Source organism: Puma concolor, chromosome A1 (genome assembly GCF_028749965.1).
Source record: "Puma concolor isolate L17-30 chromosome A1, mPumCon1.1.hap2, whole genome shotgun sequence".
Taxonomy (NCBI): Eukaryota; Metazoa; Chordata; class Mammalia; order Carnivora; family Felidae; genus Puma; species Puma concolor.
Genome location: NC_141667.1, coordinates 41,905,541 through 41,932,887, shown reverse-complemented (window position 1 = coordinate 41,932,887; position 27,347 = coordinate 41,905,541). Strand labels below are relative to the sequence as shown.

The 27,347-nt window shown below is 40.2% G+C and overlaps 2 protein-coding genes across 11 annotated transcripts in view; one reads left to right on the top strand and one right to left on the bottom strand.

Moving 5' to 3' along the window:
- FBXO38 (F-box protein 38) overlaps positions 1-26,465 on the bottom strand; it is a 56,800-nt gene extending 30,335 nt beyond the window's left edge. For 3 of the 7 annotated variants that reach the window (XM_086678856.1, XM_086678879.1, XM_086678897.1), the window contains exons 1-9: positions 26,321-26,465; positions 17,351-17,541; positions 13,076-13,209; positions 10,110-10,273; positions 9,747-9,912; positions 6,419-6,556; positions 5,079-5,216; positions 2,314-2,407; positions 741-871 (exon numbers count right to left, since the gene is read on the bottom strand). In XM_086678856.1, coding sequence (XP_086534982.1) covers positions 741-871; positions 2,314-2,407; positions 5,079-5,216; positions 6,419-6,556; positions 9,747-9,912; positions 10,110-10,273; positions 13,076-13,209; positions 17,351-17,478 — 1,093 coding nt within the window. In that variant the 5' untranslated portion in view covers positions 17,479-17,541; positions 26,321-26,465. Of the gene's footprint in view, positions 1-740; positions 872-2,313; positions 2,408-5,078; positions 5,217-6,418; positions 6,557-9,746; positions 9,913-10,109; positions 10,274-13,075; positions 13,210-16,948; positions 17,038-17,350; positions 17,542-19,179; positions 19,203-22,060; positions 22,247-26,320 lie in introns of those variants that run through there. The other 4 variants (XM_086678865.1, XM_086678862.1, XM_086678873.1 and 1 more) reach the window with 4 other exon arrangements.
- A 329-nt stretch (positions 26,466-26,794) lies between these two features.
- LOC147584121 (sperm-associated acrosin inhibitor-like) overlaps positions 26,795-27,347 on the top strand; it is a 117,021-nt gene continuing 116,468 nt past the window's right edge. For 3 of the 4 annotated variants that reach the window (XM_086678838.1, XM_086678827.1, XM_086678833.1), the window contains exon 1: positions 26,795-27,248. The gene's annotated coding sequence lies outside the window, so the exon portion shown is untranslated. Of the gene's footprint in view, positions 27,268-27,347 lie in introns of all 4 variants that reach the window. The other variant, XM_086678814.1, reaches the window with a different exon arrangement.

The window sequence follows — 27,347 nt, the reverse complement described above, 5'->3', positions numbered from 1 at the left end:
AAAAAATGCCATCTAGTATGATAGTGAGTAAAAAGACTTGTTATAAATTACATGGGGAAGAAACTAATTCTTGCAAAAATCAAAACATGCTGGTGGTAGAAATGATCTTGCATGTCTGATTAATGTCATGGGGAGAAAAGCTTGAAAAATGAATTGACATGCATTCAAACCCAACTGAATGAGTTCCCAGTTGTAAATACATTCCAGAAAATGCTGTGAACAAGCCTTCCAACAGCGAGCATCATCAAATGAATACTGACCATTACGTGCTCACACTATCTGGGAAATCCAGAACCCCCAGCGGGCTTATTATGGAAATGAAGAGCATGGACAGGGAATGGAACCTCATCTGAGAGGACCATCAAAAGCTTCAAGAAGTGTGGCAGATCAAATTCAACAAATGGAACCAAGGATGATGTTCTGTGAAAAAAATGAAGCAGAATGGGAAAGAAACTTGGGCAGTAAAATGGAGACAATATCAAATGTAGGTAAGGACTTTTTTTTTTTTGTATACTGTTAATCATATATTTTCCATAATATGCTAAATCAGAAGCAATATGGGAAAAAAAATCACTGACACTTCAAGTTGAAATTACAAGTTTCTTTTTCAAGAAGAGAGAACACCTAAGATTTTAAGCTAATATTCAAGAAAATATGGCATATCTCAATTCAGGTTTCAGTTTGTCAAGTAAGTTCTCTATAGCAATTCCAGAGAATAAAAACAGTTGATTAAGTCTTACTCTGCAGCAAAAACTCATCTACATATCCCAGATGAAGTGTTTCAAACTGGGGGAACTCCAACTCTGCCATCTTTAGGGCAGAAAAGACGCCATCTTTGGTTAGGGAAGGCTGGATCCGAACTTCATGTAACCTATGAACAAAGAGATAAATATCAGAGTAAAACAAAAACCATCAGAATCAAAGGGTCTTCCTAACATAAGCCTCTGAAAGAAGTTCATCTTATTGAAGTGCCAAGGGCAAACAACTTCCCCCTCTTCTACTAAAAAACATTAGGGATGTTTTATTTTTTAAGTTTTTAAAATTTATTTTGAGAGTGAGAGAGAGAGAGAGAGAGAGAGAGAGAGAGGATCCCAAGAAGGCTCCACACTGTTAGTGGGGCTTGATCTCATGAACCACGAGATCGTGACCTGAGCCGAAATCAAAAGTGAGATGCATAACCGACTAAGCCACCCAGGCACGCTGAGATGTTTCCTTCAAAGGAGCATTTTGCAAAGTGTGGGCACATCTTAGGCGGTACATTGAAGTTACGTTAATTAACAATGAATTATACAGTAAGAATCTTATATCCTTTCAAGGTGCTTTCTTTCTCTTTTAAAAAAAAATTCTCTTTAATGTTTATTTTTCAGACAGAGCACCAGTGGGGGAGGGGCAGAGAGAGCGGGAGACACAGAATCCGAAGCAGGCTCCAGGCTCTGAGCTGTCAGCACAGAGCTCGATGTGGGGCTCAAACCCATGAACAATAAATCAGACACTTAACAATAAGTCAGACACTTAACTGACTGAACCACCCAGATGCCCCTCAAGGTGCTTTCTTAACCCTGGTTAAGTTAAAAGTCAGAATCTGCGTCTGGTGTTATTTCTTTCACATCTTTTTTATGCTAGCTGTTAAAGTACCATTTTAACAAAGATTATAGTTGTATATTGGGTAACAAAACCTACTTAAAGTTAGAAACTATTTTTATTTATATTGTTAATATACTATTGATAGAGAGCAAGAGTTTTGTTTTTGAATAAATTTAAAAAATGGTTACCTCAATTTAAATAAAATAAAAGTAGAGGTAGACTTTTGATCTGTAGGAAACAGTTAAATGTGGCATAAACTGATGCAAAGAAAGATATGTTAAAAATATAAAAGTGTTACAAGTTCGGCACTCTTAAAAAGCTGATTTAAAATACTGATTTCTAAATAGCAAATACTGTCACCAACTAACTGAAATTATTCCAAAATCATATAGGTTGAAATACATGGTTCCCAAGAGAGCTGCAGAAACCAGTGCATCAATGCTGACTTCTGTTGGACTCTCAGGCACTTCCAGAATGTTGACTGCTCTTCTGAGGTGAGACCGCACCCTTTCAGAGTTTGCTGGATCTGGAGTGCAGCTCGACTGGTCAGCAGTTATATAGAACACAAGATTACCAATAAGTGACACCCTGATGCTAATGTAAACAACTCCTTTGTATTTTAAATCAAGACAAGGCATAATCAAACTTCATACATACACTCCCCCAATTTTTGGAAAACCAGAAAAAACGTAATTCTAAGACAAAAGGCAATGTGAAGAGGAAACATACCTACGAGCAGCAGTGATGATGAGGTAACCAAGATCTACTTCAAGAGCGTTTTTGCAAGCTCCCAATACAATAGTGTGCAAATTTCTAAAACCACCTAGTTAAGGGAGAAAATGAACAAAAACAGTATTTTGTTTGACCACAGCACTTTTAGTAAAGTATTTATACGCACTTTTACACACTTCAGATGATAACTCTTTGGTTAAAAGTAAATCTAAGCTTGTCTTTCTATTCATATTAATATCTCAATATGAATTATGGCTGCTAGTCATTTCCCAGAAAGAGATGAAAATGGACAGATACTGTCCTTCTGAAAAGACATTCTGACAGCATCAAAAAATTACTCCAAATTACTGAGGCGTTTGAGAAAGGATTTTCAGAAAACCAGAAGTTCATAAGGAAACCATTAAAGAAGGGATCCTGACATTTTCTAGCCAAGGTTTGAACCTCCAATATAACATACAGAACAAGACCAGCAAGCACTTTCTTAATGTCAACTGGGTTTTTTCCCCATATTTTTGAAACTTGCAAATATAGAGCAAAAAAAGCACACAAATTATTAATGTATACAGCTCAATGAATTTTCTCAAGATTGACTTTCAACTTTTATGAATTAAAACCATACAGTATGTACTTCTGTATTTGGTTTCTTTTACTGAACATTTTGTTTATGAGATTCATCCAGATTGTTGCATATAGCGGTAGTTTATTCATTCACATTGCTGTGTAATATTCTTTTGCATGAAGATGTCACATTTTAATCATCCATGCTGTTGCTGATAGGCATCTGGGTTGTTCTCATTTGGAGGCTATTATGAACAGTGCTACTGTGAACAATTTTGGGTATGTCTCCTGATAATCATATGTATGCACTTCTGTTGTATTTGACACCAGGAATGCGACTGTTGATATGCATACAATCAACTTTAGTAGATATTATCAAACAGTATTTCCAGTGATTATATCAGTTTATACTCACCAGCAGTGTATGGAACACTATTGTCTTTTTCATGTCAGTCATGCTTAGGCATAGTCATTTTAGTGTTTGTGTATCACACTGTAATTTTATTTTTTGCATTTCCCTAATAGATTAATGACGTTTATTATTTTTTTCATGTTTATTGCCCATTTGGTTATCCCCTTTTGTGAATTTTCTATTCAAGTTGTATCCCCATTTTCTGCCTTTGTCTCATTAATCTTAAGAGTACTTCATATATTCTAGATACAAGTCCTCTATCCGGTATCTGTATCGCCAATAGATTCTCCCACTCGGTAGCCTGGCTTTTCACTCTCTTAATCGTGCCTTTGATGAATGGAAAAAATCTTAATTTTAATATAGTACAGTTTATCAATTTCTTCTTCATGGTTAAGTGCTTTTTGGTATCCTGTTTAATAATAAATCTTTGTCTACCTAAGGTCAAAAAGATATTCGCCTACGTTTTCTTTTACAAACTTTTTGTTTTTCACATTTGGATCTATGATTCATCTGGAATTAACTTTTGTGTGAGGTATGCTGACTCCTTAAGTAAAATATAAGGTAGAATCATTCTTAAACCCCCATTAGCAGAGAAAAGTCTGTTTCTCTCTCAGGATGTGGATACAAACTCTTAACTTTTGGCATCTCCCTCTAGTCTTCTGATAAATGGTTTCACTGTGGTCTCCTTACCCCTGACTTTTTCCTGCTAGCTACAGCCATGCAGTAAAAATAATGCTGTTAATCTCGAGGGGGCCTGCTCCATCCCCTTTACACAATGTAATGAAGTCTACTTACGCCAGACTAGACTGACAAAATGCCTAAAAATGTAGTGCTTACTCATATTTTAACAGTATTAAGAATGTCAATTTGTTACCAATGGTACTTAATAATTTTCCACTTGTATTTCGAATATACAAAGTTAGATTTTTAGTTGTCAACTATTAATTACCCAACTAGCTGAATTTCTTACTATTTTTAGTGCAGTGAGATGTTTAACGTGGAGCACATTCCGTCACATATCATTATTTCAAAAACCATGAAAGGACCTAGAGAGTAAAATATATTTTTCTTTTCAAAGCCATCATCTGATGAATGGATCCAATATCCAAGTGATACACATGAAACCCTTTTGTTTATTTTTTTTAAAGTTTATTTATTTATTTTGAGACAGAGAAGAAGGGAGGGACAGAGAGAGGGAGAATGAGAATCCCAAGCAGGCTCTGCACTGCCAGCACAGAGCCCAACATGGGGCTCAAGCCCACAAACCATGAGATCATGACCTGAGCTGAAATCAAGAGTCAGACGCCCAACTGACTGAACCACCCAGAAGCCCCAACATGAATGAAAGCATTTTATATACCATCAAGTAATAGACAAATGTCAGATACTATCATTACTAATGACTGAGTCCTTTTGTAGACCTAAGGTATACAAGTCAAAAAACGTCTCTTATCACCAATGGACACTTGAAATCCCTGTAAGTATCTCTCAGAAAAATTCCAAATACAACAGATGTATGATTAACTAATAAGTATTAACAAGCCAGAAAACATGCCTTACCACTGTACTATTTATCCTGAGATGGTTGAACACAGCATTAAAAAAAAAAAAAAAAAAAAAAAAAAAAGACTGCTATCCCATGCTCATGGTTATTCTCCATTACACACCAGACAGAAAGGGCAATTACTAACAAGCATTTTCTTTTAAAATGACTCACAAGAGAAGCTATAAAAGCGTACTAATTTTTTAAATGGATTTAAAAAGTATTCAGTAACTAAAGTAAAATGAGTACCTGATCTCCAACTGTCTTCAACTACGTGTTGGATAAGACCTCCAAGGAAAGGAACTCGAACCATTTCCAAATGTTCCAAGTTTCGGGCAGAGGCTAAGCCTGTTACTAAGGGGACATACTTCAAGGAGTTTGTGGGTCCTGGTGGGGGGAAAAAAACTTCAGTGGAATGATGTAAATTGCCTTAAAAATAAATTTTCAAACCAGCAGCTGAAATGAATTAACTTATGAATTCTATGTGTGAAACTGACAGCCAAGTAGTTGACTCTCTGTAACTTATACTTATTAAAAATGAAAGTACGTATTAGCCTGTTAACCATATGTTTATTCAGCATAAGGATTTCTCAGTAACACTGGAGAGACACTTAGTATTTTTTGTAAATCCCCTGAAGTCTCAATAGTTTTGAACTCAAAATAACTAAGGAGAGAAAGCCAAGTTGAAAATTTGATCCTTCACTCAAGTAAATAGCTGATCATAAATACCTCTCTAGGTGACCAGTATTGTATTAGATGTTATGGAAGATCACAAGATATAGTCCAATCTATCAAAGAGCTTGTAAATGACATGGAGATGAAACCAACATGACTAATTATAAGGATAAAAAGGTGTAACATATCAACTACAAAAACAGGATCTGTTATACTATATGAAAAAGAAAAAAGAAGAAGAAAAGGCAGGTGTATGGGAAAAGGCAGAAGTCGAAGGACGTACGCAGGTGGAAGGAAGTGTCTCCCTCAGGACAAGGAAACATAACACAGTGTAAAGGAAGACACTGAGGTGAAGGCTGGTATGGTTGCATAGGGGACAGGGAACAGGCAGGTCTGAAAATAAAAGAAGGTACATCTTGGAAAAGAGTCAAAAATAAAGATAACAAGAGGGGCCCTGGTTAGCACTTTAAAGCAAATACTTCCCACTTGATAATCTAGGGCAACAGAGTCACTGAAGGTTTCCGAACAGAAAAGCAGTACCAGACAAGCAGTGCTTTTTGCTTTACAGGAGATTAAGTCACAGTACTATTTACAAGCAGGATAGTTAGGAGACAAGAAACAAAGAAATCAGACGGAGATCTATTAAAACAATCCTACCGAAAGTAAAAAGAGCCTATAAAAATATGTAGAGACACTGTGCTTTTTTTTTTTTTTTTTGCTAAGGTAAAACACAAATCACGTCTACGGACTTTAAAACAAAAAGTACATTTATTTTCACAAGGTAAGTAAGTTATAAAACATAAACAGTAATAGCATAGTATAATTCCATTTACAAATGTGGCTATGGGGTTTCCTTTAGGGTACTTCCGGAATAGCATAGCACAATTAATTCCACCACAACCATGTACCATTACCTGCACAGTTCCTCATGACGAAAGTTCGTAAACTGATGCAAAGAAAGTCTTTGAACGGCTGTGGTTTGGTGAGTCTTACCCATTTCATATAAAGGTGCCTTAGCATCGGGATACAAGGAATTTCAGGAACATTCACCCCTAAAAACATATACCAAAAAAAAAAAAAAATCACTAAAAACTGTATTATGTTTGTATTCTGCCTGTGTAAAAGTGTAAGGTTCTGCTTTTCAAGTTGACAATTTGTCCTTCATGGATATTTTTAACAAAACAAACTACCTAATTAAATTCTATCAAGTTTGGCTTATTTAAAACAGGCTTGTAAAGAACAATTTAAGCAAACCGTAAGTGTACTACTTTGTTCTACTTTCTTATTTCTTTAGAAAAGGCAAATGGGAAGATGAGATTTTAAAAGTATTTCCACATTTTATACACATGAATCTTTCTCATAAGTCTACAACTCTTCTGGGACTCACATACCCAAGAAACGTAAAATGCAAATAAGTTACTGAAAACAAAATTATGTGGAAGGAATACACAACAGTATTCTTTGATGTCAATGCCCACCATCCCACCAGTGAGAAAACTAAATGTCTCAGGACACAGGCGGGCTAGCTGGCTTCAAATATTGTGGTTTCTGGATGATATCCAGAGACAGACATTAAAGTTGTTTGTACCGGGGCGCCTGGGTGGCGCAGTCGGTTAAGCGTCCGACTTCAGCCAGGTCACGATCTCGCGGTCCATGAGTTCGAGCCCCGCGTCCGGCTCTGGGCTGATGGCTCGGAGCCTGGAGCCTGTTTCCGATTCTGTGTCTCCCTCTCTCTCTGCCCCTCCCCCGTTCATGCTCTGTCTCTCTCTGTCCCAAAAATAAACGTTGAAAAAAAAAAAAAAATTTTTTTTTTAAAGTTGTTTGTACCAATGAATGAGCCTTAAGGACTTGGAACTGTGTGGCAGGAGCCAGTCAGTATGACTCTGGGAAAGTGAGAAACCCATCAGTCATTTACTTTACTATTTCAAACTGATAAAGGTACTTTATCCTTCTGATCTGTAAGTGGCTTAACACTAGGAATCATACCTGCAAAGGACCCTGGCTGAAAGAAAGGGAGGTAAAGGGGCAGGAAAAGCCAAGACACATGAAAGAAGAAAGACAGGTAACTTGTAAGTTCTAAATGGAAGGAAGTGGATCAAGGAAACTGCCCAACAACTAAACCCTGCAGGCTCGTGAAAAGCTAAGGAAGTGACACAAGTCTTTGAGAGAAATCCGAGGACACGGTGAGAGAGCATTTAACACGCAGTAGCTGGCAAAACCAGTTTAATACGACTTTGCATTCAAGTTGCTAGAAGCCCTGCTAGAGAAGGCAGAATCAAGAGTACGTGAACGGTAGTTTCTGCGAAGGCTAAATTCTATAGGATGCTCCAGTATCAGGATTAGTCCTGCCATCCGGCCCTCCCCAAAAAGCAGTTACCTTTAGCCTGGAACTACGCATATACACTGTATGGCAGCAGACAGGAAGTAAAATAGGGGATGAGACCAAAGGAAGAAAGGCAGAGGAAACGAAGTACAGACCGTGACTCAAGATGCAGAATTTACAAAGGTATATTTAGCACCTACCAAGATGGTGGCAATGCTAATTAGGAATCTCAAAGTAGCAAGGGTGAGACAGATCTAGACTACACTGCGATATCCTGTGCCCAATCCACGTTTTGCCCCAGATCCATTCTATAAACAAAGGACAGTTACGGGTCCTCCCCTGAATGTGCATTAATTTACTGTACACATTTGTATCACCATCACAGTGTTAAACTGCTGAATTAATCAAATGAATTAATGCATTTCAACAAAATTTACCAACCACTTATATCTGCAATGAACAATGACAGGAATTATAGAAAATATAAAGACATAAAAACAGTTTCTGACTTTACAGAGCCTATGTTATAAACTGCAGATATCACAGAATCTTTGTATCTAAAAATCCAATCCCAAACTAGATATCCCAAGTGCCTAATCAGAAGCACTCCTTGATCTTGTAAATAAAAGGCTGCTAGAGAGCTTTCCTCTTATGCCATAATTGTGCACATAAGTCCTATTTAAGACCTACTTCCGTTAAAAAAAATAATAATAATCATAGTAATTTTTTAAAAAATGGGGGAGGGGTGTGGGGATGCCTGGGTGGCTCAGTTGGTTAAGCCTCTGACTTTGGGTCAGGTCATGATCACACAGTTCATGAGTTCAAGCCCCCACACTGGGCTCCGGACTGACAGCTCAGAGCCTGGAGCCTGCTTCAGGTTCTGTGTCTCCCTCTCTCTGCCTCTCCCCTGCTTGCGCGCGCACACACACACACTCTCTCTAAAATAAGTAAACGTTAAAAAAAAAAAAAAAAAGACCCACTTCTTACCATCCCTGCTGCACTCCCTGCACCACCTCACCCAGTTTCAGAAATTTCTAGTTCTTAAACCATGACCAATACTCAGAATAATGCTTAGAGCAGAACAGATACTCAATAGGTGTATTTTTAAAAAAATATTTAATAATAAACATTAAAAGTCTAAGGTAACAGGAGTCCTCCCAAAATCCTTTCCATAATGTAAGCCAAAGGTAACAAATTTGGGGAAACATTTGCCCTTATTATTAGGTTGAAATTATTGTGATATAATTTCATCAACTATGTGGATGGAGGATGCACACTATAATCACTGCAAATAAGGTGCCTTTGGAAAAAAAGCACCCTATTTCCCATTTCTCAGGGAAAAAGAGAAGTGGCAGAATTTTCCATTGGCTCTGGGTTGAACATAGGAGAATTTGTTCTAGAGCTGAGGTGTATAAAAAAGGAGCCTGTAGCTGCATGTAGCTATTTGACAAATGAACGTAAGATAAAAATTAAATGAACGTAAGATAAAAATTCAATTTTTCTGTTTCACTAGCCATAGTGGGCACATGGGATAGTACAAACATAAGACATTTCCATCATCACAGGAAGCTGTATTGGAGAAATCTCTGAAGGGCTGAACTAGGACCGAAAGGACAGGGAACAAGGGCAGGATTCTGGCTTATTGAATAAAACAAGACAAAAAACAAAACCTACCAACTTTCAAAACTGCTCAAACCATCTTCAAAAAGGGAACAGACTGGTTGTGAGGCAGTATTTCTCTCACTCCCCAGACCCACCTAGGGCTCTTTAATGGGAAATATAAATTTGTGTACAAGCATTTCTCTGGCCATCATCAATCAACAGAGCCATTTCTAAAATTCTCATTAGTCCCTTTCAGTGACTATTCAATTATAGGACATTTCAAGGAGTCACAGGTCACCCAAGAGACATGTACTCACCAACTAAATGTAAAGTTTGAATTTTGGCTCCTATAGGAATTTTCAGTTTATTTTCAGGAGGAATTGGAAACGCTCCATTACGATTACGAAACTTCCCCAAAATATGAACATGCGGCATATATGTCCATATAGATTCTACCAACTCCAAATGAGAAGTTTCCACACCCTAGAAAATAATGCCAAGCAAGCATAAGAAAGGCTATTAATTTAGCATCAAAAGCGTCTATTTCTGTATCATAATATACTAAGTATGCAATGGGACTTGAATTTTGTTATGGATGAAATCTGGATGTGAGGGAACATGTTCTTTCGTTCTCTGATATATTATTTCATCAATCAGTTGATGTCACCAGGTACACTCACCACTAAGTTTGGGCATGCCTGCAAAGCTTCCAGAACTCCTGGAATGCTAAAAGCCTCATGCCCCCGTACCCTTCGCCTCTCAAGGTATCTAGGGTGAAGGCCATATAGCTGTTCGACGTCTGGCATCTTCTTCAATAGTGTGAGAAAACTGGAATCTGTGAAGCCTGAGAAATTCAGAAGTATTTAGAGGCAAGTTCACCTTTCTGTTCATGAACATTTACTAGTCACTTCTAATTTTTATCAAAAGTTAACCAAAGGTGTCATTTTAAAAATTTTGTAAGACTGACACTACAGCTGAACAAATGGTTAAACAGAAAACATATTCCTTAAGCAAAAGAGGACATGTGTCAGAAACCCCACTTATCCTGAGTTAATATCTTACAGAGCTAAGGCTTTTTATCACTGCCTTGGTGGTGTTTAAGGCACAGAAATCTTCGACTAGGAACAACACACTTTTAACCTGGATAACTTGCACCTATTACTGGACTGGTGGCTGAGGAAGGACCACCTACCTGATCAGCACCGCCCCCCCCTCCCCCCCCCATCCCAAAGGTACTCTCTGGTCCAGAGAACCTCTAGGGCTCTGCAGAGCACACAACTAAAAAATGAGTAAGATGTGAGGAAGCTCCCAGTTCTAACCTAAATCCCAACAAACCAGGTTCTCTTGGTCTATCCATTTCCTAATAATTACTCTATCCTGTGTTTATCACTCCCTGGACATTTTGAAAAAATGACATTCTGAAAACTGAAAATGAATTGAAATTGAAATGACATTCTGAAAAATGAAAATTTCATTTCTGAAAAAGACAAATGCAAGTTAGCTAAGAGTATCTAAGTGAACCAAACTGAAAGGATGCTGAGCTCACAGAAAGCTATTTATCTGGGAGGCTGACTGTGTTCCATCCACCAGATGGGAACAGTAAGGCAGATTACTTCCACCACTGCAGGGGTTTTGGTATGGTAAGTAGGGAGACCGTCGATACTTCATTATCTGGGATGTTTTGTCTATAATGGAGGTTGTCAGAGAGTCACTTGTCTGCTCACTAATGACAGCTAAAATTATTAATTCTCAAGAACATAAATGAAGCCCCAAATCACTAAGTCTTACATGAGTTGTTCTATTTGCACAGGGCTGGTGCAGATGATTGTGTTAACTTTCGAATCACAAAACTGAAGAGTTAAGAAGAGACCTCAAGGATCACTTGGTCTGATTACAATAACAGCTCTTGCAAAGCAACCTTCACTAACTGAACCAATCAATGTGCTAACCATTCTATACTCTCTCACCTACTCTCACAATCCCCCAAAAAGGTAAATGCCCCACTTATGAATGTAAAAAATGAACTTGAAAGAATTGAAAAGCTACCATGTGGGAGAGCCAGAATTCAAAACCAGGTGTGACCACTGCCAATGCCCATCCTCTTTTGTCACATACTTACTACACATTGTCTCTCGTTAAAAAATCGGTAACCTTCTACCTTTACAGAGATGGACAATCCAAAGAACTTGCATATGTAAACCATAAAAACCATGGTTATCGTTACTACATAGAAAATTGGGGCTTAAATTCTAGGTTTAAACTAATGCCAGGGTGGCATTAGTAAGCAAAGTTAAAGAGATCTTATTCTAGGCTACAGACTGTCTGCTTCAATCCTCTTTTACAGTCACTGCAGGAATGGGAAGCTTTGGGCTCACAGTTATTTATCACAGTCTGAAAGAAATCAGCAAAGATTCTCTTCTAATCTGATAAGGGACAGAGATGTTAATGCGAAGACTGCATCACACGGGACTCTGCTATTTTGCCTGATACAGTACATTAATCCCATTGCCAGAATTCCTGCTGACCTAACCTCTGTTAAAGCAAATCTAACATAAGGAATGGCAGTCATTTTCACACTGCCCTCATTTTTTGTCTTTCCTGCTATAACTGATCACTCTTTGGAAAACAATGAGATCTTTTCCCTCAGAATGGTTTCTTTGAAGTATTTGAGGACAACTGTGGTTTGCCTCCCACTGAGCTAAGTTCTAGCCTTGGGTCTTTGCAGTGTTCTTCACAAAAAGGTATATGCTGATAACTAGCTCTGGCCAGAGGATAAGAGCTACCAGTTGACTGATGATCTTTTTGAAAGGATACAGCCCCCCAAAGTGTATAATATTCCCGTATTGCAGAGATAGTCTGCCCTATTCTACTTCACTTCTGTCAAGGCTCCCCCACCCCACCCTCATCACATCTTCAAAATATCAGAATTGGGATAATGCTAATAAAATGTGGTTCAACAAGACATTTAAAATTGCTACATAGCAGTAACTAAAAGGCACTAATAAATGGATTGGTGTTAACTGAAAAGAAGCCTTGACTGGCCCTTAATTTTAATTCTTCCCTTTCAGATGTGCTCTACTTAACTAAAGTCATCAACTTTCTTATCTGGTCTCTACCTGAGGTCTGTTTTGTGGTCAGGCCACTAACTCTGAAATCTTCACCTGTAAGGCGAATTATGCCTTGAGAATCTCTAAGACCTAGCATAGTCTCAAGAGCTAAAGAAATGAAAGCTCCAGAAGTGCAAATTTCTGTGGCCTGCTGGAGCAGCTTTACAAAAACTGATTAATATTTGTTTAACCAGAGGATGCCATTAAGGGGTATAGAAAAACTATGAAAACCTGCATCGTAGAACAACAGACATTTTGTCTAATATAACAGACATATACTGAATTAACAGCTAAATAAGTATTCTCCAATCATATACTTGTGGAACAGGTTGATATAGCTCCTTAAGGAACTAAAACTGCAAAGCCTCAAACAAAACACATTTTATCAACCCAAACCAACCTAAGTAATTTAGATAAGATTCTGCCTCCCTACCTACGAGGTGATTTAGATTACCTATCTTAAGACAAATAATGTTTGATGGGAATATTATTAGTTTCTAGTAGGACTCCAAGGTACCTTACAGGCTAAATCCACTTACCACTTGGCATGTATTCCCACCACCGCCCTGCACAGAGATCCACAACCCTCACCACTCTCAGATATAGGGTCACTGCTTCTTTTAGCTTCCTGGAAAGACATTCCATACACATGATATCCTGTAGAGGGAGGTACCTTTGTGAGAGAAAGAAACTCATATTTATCAAGTGGATAAGTACTTCCTCTCACCAACAGGTTACTTTTTTTCCTTCTCCAACCCCTCAAATAAGACTTTAGGAATATTTACAGGGTTTTAAGATTAACATGCACTTAAAGCTTTTCACTAAAAACAGAGGAGTCCACAAATATTCAAGCATCCAAATAAAGTACTGAGATCCCTCCAAAGGGTGTTTGCTAAAACTGGCCTTTCTCCTTTTAAGTCTTCACAAACCAAGAAAATCTCAAGGAAAAAAAAAAAAAAGAAGAAGAAAAAAGATTTCAGTGCATCTCCAGGCCTCACAATAAGGGAACATGAACAAGATCAGAGAGAACTAATCAATATGAGCATGGCCAATATAAGTTTATAGCTTTTACAGAATCCATTTTCTGTAGTGGCTAAAAAAAATTCCTCTATGCTCCCTCAACACCACCCAGAAACTCTACGATTTTCTCCATCAACAATATGTATACTAAGTTTACAGTATACCATTTTTTTCCTTTATCTTTTTACCTTTTAGATCACACTCTGATAAAAGTATTGCATAAGCATTAAATGAGAACACCTCATCTCAACTACAATTTCCTCTTTTCCAACTTCCCCTGCTATCTCTTCCTTCCTGAAACTTTTCAACTAACCTCTACTTTTGTTGTTTTCAGTAATAGCAATATGCATTTTGAAAGATCAAAAAATTTCATCTTTCTCTCTTCCTAAACACCTCTCCATGCACACCTAGATGATGATGATGATGATGATTTTTTTTTTTTTTTTTTTTTTTTTAAGTAAAGTGGCGCCTGGGTGGCTCAGCTGGTTAAGTGTCCGATTCTTGATTTTAGTGCAGGTCATGATCTTATGGTTCGTGGGTTTGAGCCCCATATCGGGCTCCATGCTGGCCGTGGGGAACCTGCTTAGGATTCTCTCTCTCTCTCTCTGCCCCTACCCTGCTTGCTCTCTCTCTATATTAATTAATAAAAAAAAAAAAAAGGTAAAAACAGAGGCTCAGTCAGTTTAGCTTCTCTTGGTTTCGGCTCAGGTCATGTAATGGGTTCATGTAATGGAGCCCCAAGCAGGTTCTGCTTGGGATTCTCTCTCTGCCCCTTCCCCCCTTCTCTCTCAAAATCAATAAGTAAAAATTATTGAAAATTTTTAAAAAGGTAGAAACTACCCTTTATTGAGCTCACATTATGTCACAGACACTGTACCGTAGTCACTGTTTCACGACTTTACAAAGTAGCTTGTTCTTCATTTGCCCTCCCCCAACCTTTTTCTTTCTTTCTCTGCTAGGCTGGGTTCCCTATCACTCTGGCTAGCAGTTGATTTTGGCCAAAGTACATGATAGGCAAAGGCTTTCTGCTATCGCTAGTCGCCTAGTTGAACTCTTCACCCCTTAGGAACCTCTCTCAATCGTCCCTTCATTAAATGAGCTTCAAATTCTGAGGTTGAGTGTATGTACCCTGTTTCCTGCTAGAACTCCCATTGATACAGGAGGTGCTATTTTACAAGTGGGAAAACAAACTCACAAAAGTTAACCTGCAAAAAGTCAACAGCTAGGAAAGAGGAAGGAAGAGCAGGGATGTCAACACAGTTGGGTTTGACTCTAATTCCTAAAAATTAAGCTAATTCTAAAAAACAAGTCTAAGTGTGTCTGCCGAGTATTTCTCTGCTCCATTTTTTTTCCACCTCTGGACTCTCCCGCTTCCCTTTTAAACTATTTAAAGAGAATAAAATCAAACCTTATTTTACACACTTACACACACGCGTGTGCACGCACACACACACACACACACACACACACACACACACACACACAAGCATTACAGCTAACTTACAGCCTCCAAAACTCAGATATAAGTAGGATAATTTTCAGAAATGACAGGACTCCACGTTTTATAAACAATGAAAAATACTCAATTTGTTTTCTGAATCAAGTTACACACTAAAGAATTTTTGCCTGAAATCACTGATTGTTATCCAAAGTATATGCCTAAGTAAATATTACAATCCCTTTAAATACACATAGATCAGTGATCACATGAAGATTACATCATATTTGCCCTCAGGAAAAAAAATGTATTAGAAGAGATGTGACACTTGATTCCATTTCTTCCATTTGAATAGTCTTTTCAAACTGCAAAATGTTATCTGACTCATTCTCAACTTAAAATATGGTCCAATTCTTTTATATGTCCTGCCATTATTCAACAAATATCTAACACATATTCCTAGAAACAATTTTACCTATGCTTTCTTCCAGGATTTTAACAATGTTATTATTTAACTCACTGATGCCTTTAGAATTTGTTGTCAGATAAGGGAGAGAAGAACATACTTTCATTACTTTCTCCAAATGGTTTTTGGGTTATGACATAATCACTCAAGAATCGACTCAGCTCTTCCTCACTGATATGAATACCAAGTTTATCATAAACTAGATCTGAATATATATTTGAATCCATATATATACCTATATATATTATATACATATATATATTACTCAACTATCTGTGATTTATTTCTCTAGTACCAAATCTTCAATTATTGTATATTTTAGATTATATATGTACATATCGCAGGGTTAGGCTCTTTTTCTGAAAAAACTTCAGACATCTTTCTGCCAAATGAACTTTAGCACCCTTCTGTTACATTATAAAAATTCTGTTATTCTGGGTTACCTATTCCCAGACAGAAGTGAACTGACAAAACTACAGTGTCACACAACAATCTGTGGAAGATAAAGAATAATACAAATTCATGTCAGAAAAGAAAAATAAGGTACCTGTGGTTCCCTACAGTAGTTCTGCTATCATTATTTTAAAACTTCTCGGGGTGCCTGGGTGGCTCAGTCGGTTGAGCAGCCGACTTCAGCTCAAGTCATGATCTCACAGTTCGTGGGTTTGAGCCCTGCGTCGGGCTCTGTGCTGACAGCTCAGAGCCTGGAGCCTGCTTCCATTCTGTGTCTCCCTCTCTCTCTGCCCCTCCCTCTCTCTCTGCCCCTCCCCTCCCCTGCTTGCACTCTGTCTCTCTCAAAAATAAACATTAAAAAATTAAAAAAAAAAAAAACTTCTTAATCGGCAAATATTCAGTAATTTTTAAAAATTCAAAACATTTCTAAGAACTCCATGTATGGAAACTTCCTCAAGGTAAATAAAACAATGGAAAAGCCAAATGCTTGGAAAACTCCATTGCAATTTTTAAGGAAAAAAACTGGAAGCAATCCAGATGTCAGACCACAAGGGAGAAGTTAATTATCATGTCATAGTCAATGACTAAGATGCTAATTAGGAAGACCCCGTTGCAATATGAAAAAAGGCAGAACACAACATAACTGCTAATGCTCACTAAGCGCTTATGCTATGCAGTGTGCTGAGTGCTTTAAAAGCATCAGCTCACTGAATGCTTACAGTAACATCTTTATTGATCGCTGGTCCGAGGCAAGTAAATCAAAGACTCATGATTCACACTCAGGTCTCCAACTCCAGAGACAAGGTGTATTAGGGTTGTTTATCTGAATGAACAGTGACTGACAGAAGCAAGCAGGGGAAACTGGAATGACAGGTTTTTGTTTTCACTTCTTTGTTGTTAAAATGCAGTCTGGAAAATAACATAATCAAAAAATCTGTTTTTGAAAAAAACTTTACCACAAAACAACTTTAATGTGTGCACTGCATATAGTAACGATGGGTATTATTTCATGAAACTTTTATTTCAATCACTTACATATATGTGCATAATGAAGAAAATGTTTCTCACTGTGGTTTGTAGTCAAAAAAGTCAGAAACACTGCCTTATGTTGTACACACATGGTACTGTAATAACAAAAGTCAACAAATCAGTCAATAAGAATTCCAAGAAGTCTGGAATGTTAACATAGTCTAGAGAATGGATGTCCAACAGAACTTATCGCAACAAAAGTTATCTCTATCGTTAATGTCTACGCTGTCCTACACAGTAGCTACGAGACACATAGGGCTAATGTAACTGAGGAATTGGAGTTTTAATTTGATTTCATTTAAATTTAAATGCCATATGTAGCTAGTGACTACATAGAGAGTGCAGCTCCAGAATTTGCTCCTACTTATACATTCTAGGTGGGTAAAAATCAACCAAGCAAAATCTTACCTAAAAATATGACAAAGCACTTCATGTGAAAGTTGATTCATATAATCCTTTGTTTCATCGGATATGGTTTCCTCAGGGATTTCATTATTCATGAGACATGTTTTAACACTTTTCTTTCGTGGACCCATTGCTATGTTATCTCCAGTATCAAAGAGCAAATCTTCCCTCTTGGTTACTTGACTGCAAAGCACCTGAAAGCAAGCAGAGAATAGAGTAGACTAAATAAAGCACACCAAACCCAAACTCAGAAATTATCCTTATAAAACAGACTTTTGTAAAACCATGTTTACTTGAAAAGAGAAAGAAGGGTACCCACAGACCACATTCAAATTAATAAAAACATTACACAAAACCCACAGAACATCTTTTTCTGAAGAGCAGCAGAGAATATAAAATGCATTATTTAGAACAAGCAAAAATAATTCAAGGAATCAGGATTCTACATTCTATTCTGTACTGTTCCTTCCTAGCTAATTCACTCAGTCTCCCCAAGCATCAATTTCTTCCACTTTAAGCTAAGATCATTAAACTAGGTTAACAAAACTCCTTCCAATTACAGAGCTCCCAACCCTAGGACCATCCCTCACACAGACGGTACAAGAGGACTGTTGGGCTCTAGTCCTGGATCTGCCAAACTACTTCTATGAACTTGAGTCACCTTTTAAATTCTTCATTTTCCCCCCCTATAAAGTCAGGGGATTAGACTCCACAAGTAGGTCCCAGAACCCTTCATAAATCTGATAAAAATTACAGACCTTCTGCTCAAAATCTAAAGACTGTTTATGTGCAATTTCAGAGAGAACAAAACCGCCCTTTTCCTCTCCTGTAAACATTAAGGAGCAAAGGTTAATTCACTTTTGTGTCAAATGTATGTTTCGCTTGTTTTTAAAATAAGCTTTGGGGTGTGCCTGGGTGGATCAGTCGGTTAAGCGTCAGACTTCGGCTCAGGTCATGATCTCAGTTCGTGGGTTCAAGCCCCACGTTGGGCTCTGCACTGATGGTGTGGAGCCTGCTTTCGATCTGTCTTCCTCTCTCTCTCTGCCCCTGCCCCACTTGAGCTCACACACGTGCTCTCTCTCCCTCTCTTTCAAAATAAATAAAAATTTATAAAATAAAAATAAAATAAACTTTAGTAAAGGAAGAGAGGGGAGGAGGGAGGAAAAGGAGAGGATGGGGGGGGGGCGGGAGGACAAATTAAAGTCAGATGAGCAAGCACCCAGAGGTTTGTTTTATTTTGCTGACCAGGATAAGAGGGAACCATGTGAAAATAGTGTCCTTTAAATAGCATTATCAATTATCATTGGTAACATTCTCAAAAATGTCCTGGACTCGAACTCTGAGAACTCTAGATCACAGCCTAACCTTCGTCATGCCACAGTGATGCACAGAAGTGCAGTTCCAAATCAGCGGATCTCTAGTAACTGCTCGGTTTTGTGCACCACCTTCTCCTTTTCCCTAATTGTAATCCTTTACTATTAAAACTTGCTAAAGTGGACTGCATGCTTCTATCTTCCTACAAAGTAGACTCATTAAAAGCTTAACCTTTTCCTGATGACCTGAGCTTATCAATAGGATTCCGTGATGCCTCTCCTCAGGGACTATGCAAGTCTGTGGGGTTCTTGGGGACCCTTTGCTCTACCGGTAAATGGGAGGAAACTACAAGGCTAAGCAAATCCTCAAGATTTCTTGTGCCTGTGTGTGTTCTGGTCTCTTCCCTCACAGACAGGTCACCTGTAATTTCTGGCAGTTAGCAGTGTGCTTGCTCCCCTTGCATTACACACACACACACACACACACACACACACACACACACACACACACACACCTACCTCTAATCCCTCTCTAATTTGTTGCCTCTTCAGCCATGGCCTAGGAAACCAGAACAACATGTCTTTACAATTGTGTGGATGAGTATCAACAGGCAACTGGCAGTACAGACCTAAGGGATTCCGCAGAGTAGGAGCATGAGCTACCATGCTCTCAATTCATGACATCTCTTTTGCTTTCTCAAAAGCTTATTTGTATGTTGACCGTCCCATTTTGGCTAAGAGACCTCTGGAGACAGAAAAGTTTGTACTGAGAACTGCCCACAAAAAAAAGTTATAAATACACTCGTCTGTTTCTATCACTGCCCAACTTTTCCTATTCACTGCCCCCTCTGGCAAAATGAACCTTTCCATCTCACGACAGCGCTGAAACTGCTCTAAGGTTATTTTGATCTCCTCATCATGAAATCCCACAGGCTCTCTTCCGTGCTCCCCTCACCTGACCCATCTGTAGTATGGGCCAGTGCTGACCACTGTGTCTATGAAAACTTCTCATCATGTGACTACTTCTCCCCAAATACTCTCTTGATCATCTTTATTCCTGCATGACCACTCCTCAGTCTCCTTTGCCAATTCACCCTAGAATCCTCTTCTCCCAGGGGCAACTGTATCCATTCTTGGGGCTTCCTCTACTACAAATACACTTAAAACAAACAAACAAACAAACAAACAAACAAACAAACAAAAGTATTCTAGTTGCTATCCCTTCTGAGCTCTAACCTTTACTTCCTCTGCTTATGAGAAACCTTCATCTCAGGATCTTGAACATCCTTCAAAAATATTATGCCCGGGGCGCCTGGGTGGCGCAGTCGGTTAAGCGTCCGACTTCAGCCAGGTCACGATCTCACGGTCCGTGAGTTCGAGCCCCACGTCAGGCTCTGGGCTGATGGCTCAGAGCCTGGAGCCTGTTTCCGATTCTGTGTCTCCCTCTCTCTCTGCCCCTCCCCCGTTCATGCTCTGTCTCTCTCTGTCCCAAAAATAAATAAACGTTGAAAAAAAAAAATAAAAAAAAAAAAATTATGCCCAACCTGAACTCTCTCCACAACTACGACCACCCCCCAACCCAAAACATGTTCAGTCACTCACACACACACACACACACACACACACACCTGCTTTCCCTACTCTAGTTTACCAGATGCTCAAATGAGAAACCTTGAAATCAGTCTCAAATACTGCTCTTGCAACCACGCCTGCGGGCCTTCAGGCCTCTATCAATCCTCACCTGGCCGACTGCAATGGCTTCCTCAATGATCTCCTTGGAGCCTGGAGCAAAGCCTACCACACAGCACGCCCACAGTAAGTAATTTGCTGAATAAATGCTTAATGTATCATACTCCACGTTGAAAGCAGAATGAGCTTTTTAAAACATTCTTCTGATTGCATATTAAGTGGAAAAAGCAAGATGCAGGTTATGCAGAAAGTATAACCTTATTTGCATAAGAGAAAAAGGACAAATATGCTTGTGTTTGCATGGGACATTTCTGGAAGGTCCCACAACAAAATAATAACAGTGGTTACCCTTGGGGAGAACAGGTTAGGAAAGGAGGAAGAGATTTTTACTTTCCATATATTCTTCTCCATTATTTGAAAATTTAATTTGTTTTGTATATTAAACCTCTTAAACAACAAAAACAAAAACACCCAAATCAGCCTGCAAGGAATCCTAGTTTGCATAGGGTAAAATATTTCCCATCTAGTCTCACAGCACCTTCCCAGTCTTATCTTTCAATCCTTAGCCCTTGTTCCTCAGGACACTCACTCCAGCCACACCAATGTCCTCAGGGCCCCCAAACATTCATCTTTCATTCCCAATTAGCTATTAACTCTGACTAGCTGTCCTTCCCTCCCCATTTTTTGCCTAAAACACCACTAACCTGCTTTCAAAATCTAGCTTAAAGGTTAAGTCCTTTGTGAAAACTACTCACCTCCTCTTTTGAGCTCCCTGCGACACTCAGCATATGCTTCTCCTATAAAAACTTGTGTAGTATTTTCTTGGCCACGGTTCTGCCAAGAAAAGAAGCTCAAATCTCCTACTTCTAGGTGAAGACAAGTCTTTGCTCACAATAAATCCTCAAATATCTGATGTATGAACATCCATCATTCTTTCCATTATTCCAGAGGCATCCAGTAGCTTCAAGGCTGCTAAGAACCATTTCATGGTCCTATGAGCACTCTGTTTGCTATGGCAGCACTCAATGATCTTAGCAACGAGCTTCTAACCCTGACAAAAATGCAGTCCAATTTTAATCCATAGGATTAAACACAAAAGAAACAGCTATCTGCACCTACAAATGCCTCAAGGAGACTATTAACCAGTTTCAACCAACCCAACCATGGATGAATTTCCCAGTTATTATATTTTAGCACATGCTTCACTTTTAAGGATCTGGACAACTCTAACCTTTCATGAATACCTGTTCTTGATTTTCATCCTTTAAGCACAAATCTTTCATAGCCTTCCTCCCCCCCTTTTTTTTTCTCTACCAAATCCACACCACTAACAATTTATACCCTCTTCTTATGATTCCACCTTTTGCTGTTCCCTATTATTTTGCAAGCTGTGATTTTGTGGGAATCAGGTTTAGTAGCCTCAGTGCACAACCTGCACTTGAAGTTTTAAAGGAAACAGACTTCACCTTAGAGTTTATAGAAGTTCACTTGTTTAGAACTCAGAAAAAAATACTCACAGGTATGACTGCATACATTATGCAGAGATCAGGTGCCCAGCAAGCCCACAAAAACCTATTTAACTTATAGTATGCGTTAACACTAACTACTGAAGGGCCTAAATTAGCAGCACTAACAACATTTTAGGTGAAATTATGTACATCATTTTCCATATCGTGCCTAGAGTTGAAGACTTAGTCATGCAGCTACCTACTTGACAGCAGGTGGAGTAGTGACTCCCCTGCCTTAAGCCTCTGGTGGGGGACCCGTGAAGATGAACACTAGGGTAAAAGATAAGATCTCCATCCTACATCCAGGGGCTTAACAGTCAGGACCCACAGCCAGAGGAAAGCCATCAGTCCTCTCCTCCTCCAAGTAGGTGCCCCTAGAAATATCCAGGAGATAAAAAGATTCCTCATTAAAGGACTCATTTATTTTGAGTACTATCGCCACTCCAACTCTACAGAGGACAACAAAATTATTTCAACGAAGGTTGGCCTTATCTTCCATTTCAGTGAAATACTAGCCAGGTTATGCTGAGAGAAACAGAGGCCTGGTATCCCTGTATGAGAAGAAAACACCATGCAAGACCAGCAAAATCCAAGTGATGATGCTCTCTTGTAGGTGCACTCTCTCTTCTTAATTGCTTTTCTTTTAGTGGGATGAGGGATAAAAGCAAGTGAGAATAGAAAACTAGACTTCCACGTCTTGGGTTTCCTCCTACCCCTATATCCAACATATCGTCATTTGCCATTTGAGAAACTCAACGAGGTAGGAAAGGTGAAAGCAGAAGCGGGTTAAACGGAAAAGACGAAAGGAGGGAAAATCCTATTATCAACAGTAGGTAAAGATGAAGCAATGATGCGGGCCTAGCAGAAGAGTCACAGAGGGTAAGGGAGAGGGAAGTATAAGTAACAGGTGAGTAACCATATGTGAAGAATATATTTTGCAGCACCAGGTGTTATTTCTAGGGTTAGCAAGTTCTGGAGGCTCAGACTTTAAAATGTCATTCTGACAGAAGTACAAAATCCCAGAATGTCAAAGCTGAAGGGGCCCTCGGAGACCACCTGGTCATGCAGTTCTTAACTTTTTGTGGGTCACAAACCCTTCTGGGACTATGGTGAAAGCTGCACATCTTCTCCCCGAGAGGAAAATAAAACATACCCAGACTTGTGCATGATGAATTTCATATGCAATCTTGGGGACTTCACAGACACATCAAAGCTCACCCAGAGGTCCCTACCTAAGACCAGCTCCCTCAATTTTCAGATGGGACAAACAGAACCAGGGAAGAGAAGTCAGTGGCCCCAGAATATGTATTAAGTGTCAGGATTCAAGCTGGGATTCGGACTTCCCAGCCTACACTACACCTACATCAAGTCAGGCTCCGTACCTCGGCTGTTTCTCTGCACTCCAGAGCCTGGCCACTGCTCTGAGATGGGCTTCTGGACGCTCTGACAGAAATGCTGCTGACCGCACCCTCCTCCACAAATCAGGGTTTGTGGTCCTTCTAATGTAGGCTCCCACTCAACAGCCCTCAGCAGTCCTGGGGATGCTATATTCTGTGGCTGGCTGTTTAGCAGACCTTAGCTCCCAGAAGCATCTTTTTCATCCTGGCGGTGCAAGTACGTTCCAAGTAGTAAACCCGAGTTGTCTGTGTGTATTCTTTAAGCCAGGGGTCTTGCTGTAATACACTTTCTCTTAGGTCTGCTCTTCTTCCAGCCTGTAGGTTCAAAACTCCTTTCTTCCCAAACAGAACTACACTATCCTCTACTAATTCAGTTCATCCTCTTTGCTCCCAAATTTACCCCTCTCTTTTAACCCTTGACCCTCAAGGCTATCTCCACCTCTTGCGGGGAAGCACCAACATTTGCTTGCTTGCAAAATCAAGTTCTTTTCCTTTTAATCCTCTATTGAGGATTAGAACCTCTGGAGAGATTTTAACACATTCACAATTCTGACAGTTGCTGGTATCTATAAAAGTCCTGTATCAATCCACTCCTTCACGCCCTAAATGTCACAACTAAAAATCTTCCTATACCTGTACCATCTCGCCAACATCCTCCTCCATCCCTGACTTACTCTACTAATTACTCCTTTCCTCAGATCACACGAGGCCCTCCCGGGTATGTGTTTTATCTCTTATCAACACACTGGACAGGGCAAAGATAAACCAACTTACCTTACAACTAAACAGAAAACTTAAGAGATCTCTTCTTCTACAAAATTTTCCTAATACTGAACCAATTCTTCATTCTGTATCTAAATAAGAATTCTATGGAGAAACTCCTTTTTAAAAAAATTTTTTTTAAATTAATTGATTTACTTTGAGAGACAGAGAGAGCGCAAGCAGGGGAGGGGCAGAGAGAGAGAGAGAGAGAGAGGGAGAATCCCAAGCAGGAGCTGCACTGTTAGTGCAGAGCCAGATGCAGGGCTCGAACTCCAGAAACTCTGAGATCATGACTTGAGCTGAAACCAAGAATCAGACGCTTAACCAACTGAGCCACCCAGGCGCCCTGAAACTCCTTCCATTCTTGATTGCTGCTATCCGTTCATCCGTCTATCTCCTCATTCACTTACTACCTACTAAGTGCTAGATGGTAACGGAGTCGTTCTTCCTGTGAAACGTAGCCTTAGAATGCAGTCTTAGTCTTCACTGCCCTCACTAAAAATACCTTTCTCCCATTTAAAACTTCCCAATGTCCTCAATCATCCCATCTGGTCAGGGGCTTTCCTGCCCTTCAGGTTCTAATGCCTTTCTTTATTGGCTTCAGCTTGCTCGTATCAAAACAATCTTGCGCATCACTTAATATGACCCCATTCCTAACATCATAAACATTCTGTGTCTACTACCTAGGATAGTCTCTCTTGCCTAAAGAAATGCCACACCACACCCACCAAGCTGGTCCGAAAACAAACACAAATGGAATTATAGTGTCAAAAGGGTCTAGGAATCATCCAGTCCAACCCTTCATCTTCCAGATAAAGAAAAGTGAGGCCCAGAGATGTAAGCTGGCTTGTCCAAAGACACAAAGTCAGAAAGTACCAATGCTTAAGCAAGGATACAGGTCTTGAACTCCAATGCAAGACCAATTTTATTTTTACTATGTCACTTCACCTTACTGAAACCGAGTTTTTTTTCTTTTTTTCCCATGCTATGGCTTAGTATCTTTTCCACTAAAGTGTGTACCTCCAGGCACACATTCATTTAAACAAACACACACGAAAAAGTTATTCTTTGCCCTGAGAGAACATAAGAATCACAGCACTACAAATTTTAAAAGCAGGGAAGGAGCCTTAGGGATCACCTAAGCCAGAAATTGTCATAAGTTAAAAATTAGAAGCGCAGACATTTCAATCTATAGGACTACACAATGTGTAGCTTTCCATACCCCATCTCTTTCCTCTCCCAGAAAGTCATGGCCTTACAAGAGCCATTATTTTACTCTTCAGTTATGCTCAGAGTATGGGAAGGAGGATTACGAACCAGTAACCTAATCCTACGCTCTCATTTGCCAGATGAGAACTTTCAAGAGAGTCAGAAGGAATTTGTCCAAAGTGCCAGCAAGTTAATAGCAGCTTTAAGAGAAAAAACGAGGTCTCCCGTTTTTCGCACAGGGGTGTTTTCACACTGCGGGTATAGATGCATAGACCCATCTAAGCCATCAGGACAGAGCTTCCCACTGCACAAGAGCCTTCCTAAGTACCCAGGTGCCCTCGGCCAGTCTGGTGTCTGGAAAGAAACACGGTAGACGTCTCTTATCAGTCAACTCCAGGCTATACAGGAGACAGGGAAGACAAGCTTTTCAGGTCTGTCTCTAAGGAAAGACTCCTTTAAAGGGAGTTGAGAATCTGATTTTCAGAGCTAAGAAAAGCATCAGAGGCAACCAACACCTTCACTTGACAGATAAGCAAACGGTGCTACGGAGAGAGTGATGGGCCTGGCAAGGTCACACAGTTGAGTCGGTGGACGGGGTAAGACCAGAATTTGAGGCTCCTGATCCTAGGGCTGGCTGCCTCTCAAAGACGTATTCATTGCGTCTTGCTCAGGGACACCCCCTCAGTACGCTGACTACAGGGCTTCCTTAATTTACCGGTTGAAACACTGACAACGTAAAAATCGTAGAATTCGTGACACCCGGGGTGGGATGGGGGTCCCATAAGTTGTCCAGGCCAACCCCCCAGTCCGCCCCTATCCTGAGGAAATCGAGACCCAGAGAGAATTTTGTAGGCTAGAATCTTGGGCCAGGTGTGGACAAGGTAAGCAAGCCCCGCAAACAGGGCCTACAAGGCCAAGCACCACAAATCCAATCCCTGCTCTCCGGGACGCTCTAGGCCTGAAAGGGGCCCGAGACCGAGAGCCCGGGCGGTCGGGAGCCCGGGAGCCCCTATCCGGCCGCCTCCGTCCCGCCGCCCACACCCCCGGCTCTGCGGCCCGCCGCCGGTCCCCGGGCCCTCTCGACAGCCGCCTCACCTACGCCGGCCCTCCGTCTGTTATTGTGGTTGAGAGGGAGGGAGAAACGCTACAGACACTTCCCGCGGCCCCCACCGCCGCGGCGCTTCCGCTTCCGCCGCCGCTCAGGCATTTCCGGGGGGTTGCCTTCCGGGGCTGGGCCCGCTCCCCTTGTCCATGTTGGGTGTGGGACGCAGGCGTCTAGTCTCGGCAGCCATGTTACGCGTGGCGGTTTGTGAGGGCGCTGGCGTCAGTCCATCTTTACCGGGACAGCGTCGCCGCGCCGGAAGCGCCTAGAGTCTGACGCCGGGGGCCGGGGGGGAGGCCGTCAGGACCCTGTGGTTTGCACCTCGCTCTGCCCGTGCCTGGCGGTCTCTGATAAGCCTTTGGACCTCGTGTTGCCATTTGCAAAACGACTGCATCCCAGTAGAGAATTTTCCAGAATTCGTCTAGCTAAAAAAATATATATATATTTTTTTTTTTTTTTTTTTTTTTTTTTTTTGCCGGCGGGGCAGGGTGGGAGGAGTTGTGGGGGAAAGTTAACGATGTTACTGTTAAATTAGTTTTTCTCTACCTTGGGGACATTGTTTCTGCACATAATGAACAGTATTTTACAGTTTCTAAAAGGGTCGCGTATGAGTGTCTCATTAAGAACTGCCTAGCGCTCTCACATACGGGCAGGAATCAGTGTCTTTGTTTAATGGCTGAAAATTACCCTCAGAGAGGTTAATATCACACAGGTGGACTGAAACGCAAATTTTTACCTTCCAGATCCCACGTTCTTGCCTCTGCATGCATGTGACTAAAATGAACTAAAATACCTACATTACAATAGATACAAATACCTTTCAGGAAAGCTAGTGTGCGTTGAAACCGTAGGAGATGCAGTTTGACCAGACACGGGGCAGACCAGACGATTCTGCTGCAGAAAGCACTGAAGATGGACAAGGTAAACAAATTTAGGATGGGTGGGGGTGGGGGGGCTTCCTGCTCCTTGCTAGTCTTTTCTTAATACCAAACCTGGTGTCTTCTCTTTCCCTACTACGGT